Genomic DNA, 7,186 nt, shown 5'->3' on the forward strand with positions numbered 1-7,186 from the left:
TGTGACAGCTGTGGATGGGCTTAAAAACAGGAGTTTTTGGTTGTTCCAGTGAGGAAACAGATGCAGCAGCGTGGGCCAGGACAACAAAGTTGTTCTTTCCCTGTATGAAACTCAGAACAGCTGGAGTCTGCCCAGCTTCTGGCTACCCAAAATAGAGTGTGGTACCAAGGTCTCTGCGCCTGCCATCGGTTGCTGTCAAAGGAAAGACAGACAACTTGTGGGGAGATGGAACATGTTACTGCATGATCCATATACTCTGCCTGTTTTACACACTATTTCTGGGAGAAAACATAGAGACCAGCGCGTTTCTGCTCCACAAGTCATGTTCTTCAAGCCTGCGACTCTTCCCAGTACCATTTTTTTAAGAAATCAATGAATCCCTCTGCATCTGCAGCACATTTGAAGCAAAAATATTAACGTCGGTGTAATTCTGCTTGGATTTAGCGTGAACACGGGCAAGACAGAGTCTGTCTGAAGGACAGGGATAACCTGTGGAACTCATCCTGATCCGTTTAGCCAGACACTGGGGAATCACACTCCTTTTGATTTTCTTCGAAGCCTTTGCTGAATTACAGCTGCAGGAGTACCAGCACAGGCTCTGGCAGCTGCCCACAAACCTGACAGAGTGTTCAGTGCTGGTTAGACAGCTACCAAGTGTTTCAGCTTCCAGGATTACATCCCAGGGGATACTTGGGGCACGTTTTTCAAGAGCACTGGTGTTACTTTGGATCAGCAAATCCAGCTAAAATTTGGGAAACACCAGCTTCGAGTTTGAAGTGGGAAGAACGGGAGATAAAAGCTGAGTCTATGTATTCCTTAACTGAAGGAATAAATTCATGGCAGAAACAGACTGAGTATGTGCAGGTGAAATTCCCCCATAGGAGTATTTCTGCAGACACAAATGTGCTTCTATCAGGATAATTTATCTTTTAAAATGCTTTTGCAGGAACAGTCTAAGGGAGACTATTTGCCATCTGGCCAGAGGCTGCCAGAGCATACCTCCAAAACTTCACTGGGTATGCAAATTCAGTGCTGTGCTTTAGAGCTCTGAATGGATCAAATTGTTAAAGAGTCATTCACTTCTGACAGGAAGCCTAAAAACTCCATTTATTTATGAGAAAACTTCACATGCAGGTGGAGAATTAGAAGAGCTCCTGTCCTTGAGCACAGCAACACCCCCAGTTACAAACACTCGGCAGAGCTCCCAATGCTTTATTAATTTTGGCATCCCCTCACACACAAATCAGTAACAGTGCCAAAATCCTGTGCACTGGTCTGACAGAGATGTTATCCAGAGGTTTTTAGTGGGCAAGACGCCAGAAATGCCACGCAGAGGAGCCCTCCTGAGGGGCACATTGAGCCAAACAACCCCGCGCTGTGCCCCAGGAGTCTGCGCCCGAGGAAAGGCCCCGGGCTGGGGAGGCTCGGGCTGTTTGTGTTCTGGGCAGGCTGGGTGTCCGTCACTTGGGAATTCACTTCTTCTGGGCAGGCTGGGTGTCTGTCACTTAGGAATTCACTTGTTCTGGGCAGGCTGGGTGTCTGTCACTTAGGAATTCACTTGTTCTGGGCAGGCTGGGTGTCTGTCACTTAGGAATTCATTCCAGGTTCCAGGTGCTGGACCATCCTTTCCTCCTGCTTTACGAAAGCAGCACAACTCGGTGCAGTTTGCAGCGACTCCTGCACTCCACGGAGCAGAGCTGGTTGGGACAGCACCAGCAGCAGCAGCAGCAGCAGCAGCAGCAGCGCTCCCTCCAGCGCCGCCCCGCTCCCCGTGCCCGCAGACAGCTCGCTGGCACCACCGTTATCACTTTTTCAGTGGAATTTCTATTGTCATGAAGTCCTCAGCCAGCGTCACTTCTTGGCCACGCAGTGCGGACTCTGCCTGCCTCTTCAGCAGGGTGACGTCCGCGTCGCCCTGCCCTCCCTGGCCAGCGGGTTTGTACCTCTGGCTGAAGTGAGTCAACACCAGCTTCTTGACCCCACACAGCTGCGCGAATTCCGAAGCCATTGCGGGCGTGCTGTGCCCGTGCTCCCGGGCCTTGTCCTGCTGGGTGTCGTCCAGCGTGGCCTCGTGCACCAGCACGTCTGCCTCGCGGCACAGCCGCGCCGCGCCGGCCCCCGGCGCCCCCGAGCAGTCGCCCAGGACGCAGATCTTCCTGCCAGGAATGGGCGCTTCCAAGACGTCAGCAGGAGAAATTGTTGCTCCATTTTCTAGAACAACTGCAGTCCCACTCTTCAGTTTCCCATACAAGGGACCCGGCTGGACTCCTGGTAGGTAAAGGCAGGAGAGCCCGTAAGTATGATGTTAATTATGGTATAATTATGTGAGTGTCAGCTTTGGAAGGACGTCACTTGAGATGTGCTAGATATAAAGCTATCTCACTGAAAAAAAGCACAACCTCAATATAAAAATCTATTGGTATTTCACATTTTTCATACAAATTAAGAGCTTGTAACACTAGCAGGACGGGTGTCTGAAGAAAATCACAGAATCCTAGGATGGCTTGGGTTGGAAGGGACCTCAAAGCTCATCCATGGGGCAGGGACACCTTCCACTGTCCCAGGTGATTCCAGCCTGGCCTTGGACACTTCCAGGGATCCAGGGGCAGCCACAGCTGCTGAGGGAAACTATATAAAAACCCCCCACTTATATTCTTCATATTAAAGTCAATAAAGTGACACAAATACACTGGCCATTGTTTTCCTGACAGCCACGCTGAGCTGTTTAAACTTTGGCACCTGAACTTGTTTGCTCTTCCCAGCATGGAAATGGTCTGTGGTATTACCTGGCACCCGTGTTACACACCAGCTCAGAGTGCTGCACGGGGGTCAGCCCCCAAAATGCCTTCGACAGAAAATGGAAAACTGAATTAAAACAGACCACGGGCAGAGACAGCAGCTCTGCTTTGCTAGAACTCGTAGGAAGGTGGTCATAAAAGAAGTAAAAAGAGGAGAAATAAGTCACAGTCGTTACCAAGGTCTTTCAGTTTCTGCACGTTGAGCCTCCCAGGCCGGGGCTTCTCTTCCAGCACGAAGCCGAAGGAGGGGATGCGGTGGAAGAGGCGGAACGCTCTCACAACCAGCTGCTCATCCTCCACCAGCAAGTAGGAGTCTTCTCCTGGATCCAGGTGCAGAACTCTCCCTGGAGGCCCCTGGCGAGTTGCCTCGTCTCTGTCCAAGCCAGAAAAGTCCTTGAATTCTTCTGCGGGGCACTGGTCCGGCGTAGGGACGAGCTCGTGGACAGTGTAGGGAAAGAGGAGCTGTGAGTGGGACAGCTCCAGACTCCTCCACAGGAAGCTCCGTAGTCCCAAGGGCCCATAAATATCCACAGGTGGCTTGTTGGGGTCAGCGTTACTCTGGAGGCTGAGCGTGCACAGCAGCCCAGGGAGTCCAAAGAAGTGGTCGCCGTGAAGATGAGTTATGAAAATCTTGGTAATTCTGGCTGTTGATCAGAACAGGAAAAGATAAAACCAGGGAAAGACAGGAAAATAAACTGTGCAACAACTTGGCAATGATCACTGTTTGGCAAGACGTTTGAAATAAGCAGGGAGGGAAATTAAAATAAAGCCAGTGTTTAACAAACAAATCCCAACCCAAAAGGTGTTTTTTCCCCATCCCTTCCACACAAGGTTTATTTTGATTTGCCAAGAGAAGGCTGCAGAGATGCAAGTTTGAGTTCCATCTAAGCCAGGTGATCTACAAGCACGGAATGGGACCGGCTGCTGACATCTGCCACGTGAGATGCAAAGAAGTGCTAGGAAGACTCTGAGCTTAAATCCTACAGGGAAACTGCAGACTAATGAGGAACATAATGTGGAATTTGTGTTGCTCCTCCTTTTGACTCTACCACGTGAAATGAACAAAATTTAAAAAAAACCCCAAACCAGCACGTAGTTTTGATTTCGGAGTTTCCTAAGAGGCAAGAACGCCACCGTTCCTGACTGGTTTGTTTGAAACGAGTGACAAGCTGCACTGGAAATGGCTGGGCTTCCTTTCGTGCCTGAGCTGTGTCACCCCTGCCCTTGCTGGGTTGGAAGAGCCCAGGACCTTCTCTCACTGCAGACACATGTACTTTAATCGAGCTGCCTCCATCTCCTCTGCTGAGTTCCCACTTCCACACGGCAAGACACTTCCTCCAGCACCTGCTGGGACCGAGCCAGAGGAGTGACAGAATCTCCTTTTGTTTTAAGATGAATTTATTAAAAATCAGTTAATTTCATAGAAATTAGTCTATCTACCTGTCATTAAATTCCCTGATAGCTTCAGAGCTTGGAGGAGCAGGATCCTGTTCTGTTTGTAACTCACAATTCATTACTGGGGAGACAGAGTCAGCTCCTGCCACTGCGGACTGTGAAAGAAGTGACTGGAGGTGAGCTTTATTTCTGATTTACTTGCCAAAAAGTGGAAGTTACCCCAAATACACACAGCCCCGCTTGAAAAGAAACATTTACCCACAGGAAGACTCACGGCAGGTTTCGCTTAGAGCAGCCTCCAGATGAACAACACAGCGCTCCTGCTCCAAGCTGCTCTTGGTGCCAAGCCCGAGACATTAACTCAGGGAAGCTTGGTTCTGGAAGGCAGTTCTCCACCAAGGGGCAATCAGGGATTGCTGCAGAGCAGGTTCAGCAGCAGCGTTGCAGTATCCGTGCTGTAACACGGCAGCTGCCGCCCAAAGCAGCCCCCTCCGGTGCTCGCGCTTGTTCCTCCGCATTCAAACACCACGAGGTGCTCCAACGAGGACAAAGCACTCCGTTTAACCTCACGAAACCTCTCCCCCTCCCTCACCAAAACGCCTTCCCACAGCACCAACCTGCTCTGAGGTGGCTCCTCATGAGCTGTGTCTGCGTCCCCTCCCCGCAGTCGAAGAGCCAGCACTGCCCTTCCCTGCGCAGCACCAGCGCCGACGCTCCCCGGGCTGGGGAGGGGTAGGCTGAGCCCGTGCCCAGGAAGGTGATATCCAGAGACATCCCGAGGCTGGGAAGGCACCTGCAAGAGAGATCTGGAGCTGCGGGGCGTCAGGTGCTGATCTCTGCTCCCTGAGACAGGGACAGCACAGGCTGGAGCGGTGCCAGGGAGGTTTAGGTTGGAGATCAGGGAAAGGTTCTTCCCCCAGAGGGTGCTGGGCACTGCCCAGGCTCCCCAGGGAATGGGCACGGCCCCGAGGCTGCCAGAGCTCCAGGAGCATTTGGACAGCGCTGCCAGGGATGCCCAGGGTGGGATTTTGCAGGTGTGTGTGCAGGGCCAGGGGCTGGAATGGATGATCCTGGTGGGTCCCTTCCAGCTCAGGAGATTCTGTGATTTGATGTCTTTACACAGGGAAACCAACAAACTTTTTTGTTTTAAATGAAGGCATCCTCCACAGTTCAGTGTGAGGATCAAACTCCCTTTCCCTTAAAACATAAAAATAAAACCTCCCTGGAGCATGGTATGACAACACATTATTTACCAGCAGAGATTTCCTTTTCATGTCGGTGGAAGACTGCAAGCACACGGCCCAAGCACAAGGCCTTTGTGGATTACCAGGGAAAACAGCCCTATCCAGCTGGAACAGCTCTGATCTCCAGTCCCACTGTTATTATTTCCTCTGAGCTCTGTTTAAATGTTGAGTTTTCCTGCACGAGCCTTCCCTCCAGGAGCCCTTTCAGAATGACTGTCGCCAGTCTCTGCTGACATTCCAACAGCAGCCTCGGATTTCGGGAGCGGGCAGCCCAGAAACGCAGAGAGGGAAGGGTCACTTCCCTCAGAACAAGTTTGGAGACCACGAGAGGTGGGAGTGACCCGAGGGCACAGGCCAGGGAACACCTGTTTCACCCTAAATATCTGTACCCCAGTTGTTGATGTATCAGTGATAATGTCTAAATGAGGAGCCTGGCTGGTTTGCAGGGGCCAGACAGCCTCTGGAAAACTGCACCAGGAGCAGAATGTCCCTGAGGACAACCATGTGGTGCCCCCTCACCTCATGGAGTGTGTTCTCTCCAGCATTAAGTCTTCCCAGAATTTGTTCCTGTCTTGTTTTCAGGAGAATTTAAAGCTCCAGGTGCCTTAACATCTTTCAAAAGATTTCTCACGTTTAGTTGTTTTTAGAGGAGTTTCCACAACCTTCCATTTCTTTTTTCCCTATGAGGGTGGGCAGGCCCTGGCACAGGGTGCCCAGAGCAGCTGTGGCTGCCCCTGGATCCCTGGCAGTGTCCCAGGCCAGGCTGGACATTGGGGCTTGGAGCAGCCTGGGACAGTGGAAGGTGTCCCTGATGGCAGGGGGTGGCACTGGATGGGCTCTGAGGCCCCTCTAACCCAAACCATTCTGCGATTCTGGAATTTTAAAACGAAGCACTCTCTTCCCTGGTGGGCTTGCAGGGTCCTCCGAAGCACGCCAAGGTGCAACCTGACCTTGGGGGCTCAGGGGGAGCAATGATTAATGTCCATCACACCCCCAGAAGCGGAAATAAACACTTTGCAAATGCAAATATTTGCATTTGCCTTTTCTTTTGTGTAAAACCATGGAATCATACAAGAATTGAATGGTTTGGGTTGGAAGGAACCTTGAAAATACTTACATTCCACCCCCTGCCATGGGCAGGGACACCTTCCACTGTCCCAGGTTGCTCCAAGCCTCATCCAGCCTGGCCTTGGACACTGCCAGGGATCCAGGGGCAGCCACAGCTGCTCTGGGCACCCTGGGCCAGGGCCTGCCCACCCTCCCAGACAGCAATTCCTTCCCAATATCCCATCCAGCCCTGCCCTCTGGCACCGGGAAGCCATTCCCTGGCTCCTGTCCCTCCATGCCTTGGCCCCAGTCCCTCTGCAGCTCTCCTGGAGCCCCTTTAGGCGCTGCCGGGACCGACCTCCCCTCAGCCAACCCCGGCTCCGCCCGCGCTTCCCGGCCCGGGCTCGGGGCATGCGGGACACAGAGCGGGGGCCCGGGGACTCGGGGATGGGGTACCGGGGCTCGGCCAGGCCCGCCCCGCTCCAGGCCCGGCCCCAGCCCCGCTCCAGGCCCGGCCCCAGCCCGGTCCGGCCCGCTCCCGGCCCGGTCCGGCCCGCTCCCGGCCTACCTCCCCCGGCGGCGTCAGGCGAGGCCGGCGAGGGGCGGGCGGGGGCGGGCGGCGGGAGGGGCCGTGAGGGCAGAGCCCGCCCCGCGGCCCGGGCTCTCGGGTGCGGGAAATAGGGGAGGGTAAATTGCTTCTTG

The 7,186-nt window shown here is 53.3% G+C and overlaps 1 protein-coding gene across 5 annotated transcripts; it reads right to left on the reverse strand.

The window, feature by feature from the left end:
* Positions 1 to 1,088: 1,088 nt before the first annotated feature.
* ELAC1 (elaC ribonuclease Z 1) lies at positions 1,089 to 7,094 on the reverse strand. Of its 5 annotated transcripts, none has more exons than XM_042028159.1 (4): positions 7,053 to 7,094; positions 4,811 to 4,986; positions 2,975 to 3,442; positions 1,089 to 2,268 (listed from the first exon to the last, which is right to left on the reverse strand). In XM_042028159.1, the coding sequence occupies exons 2-4, from the start codon at positions 4,965 to 4,967 to the stop codon at positions 1,805 to 1,807; spliced, it is 1,089 nt and encodes a 362-aa protein (XP_041884093.1). In that variant the 5' UTR covers positions 4,968 to 4,986; positions 7,053 to 7,094; the 3' UTR covers positions 1,089 to 1,804. The 5 variants fall into 5 exon arrangements, with proteins under 5 accessions (XP_041884093.1, XP_041884092.1, XP_041884089.1 ...); XM_042028158.1 differs by having other exon boundaries at positions 4,811 to 4,999; positions 7,053 to 7,089; XM_042028155.1 differs by lacking the exon at positions 7,053 to 7,094 and adding an exon at positions 5,957 to 6,172.
* Positions 7,095 to 7,186: the final 92 nt, after the last annotated feature.

The sequence above is a fragment of the Corvus kubaryi genome, unplaced genomic scaffold (assembly GCF_017639235.1).
Source record: "Corvus kubaryi isolate FWS band 111438036 unplaced genomic scaffold, C.kubaryi_AGA036_p1.0 37308, whole genome shotgun sequence".
NCBI classification, from domain to species: Eukaryota; Metazoa; Chordata; class Aves; order Passeriformes; family Corvidae; genus Corvus; species Corvus kubaryi.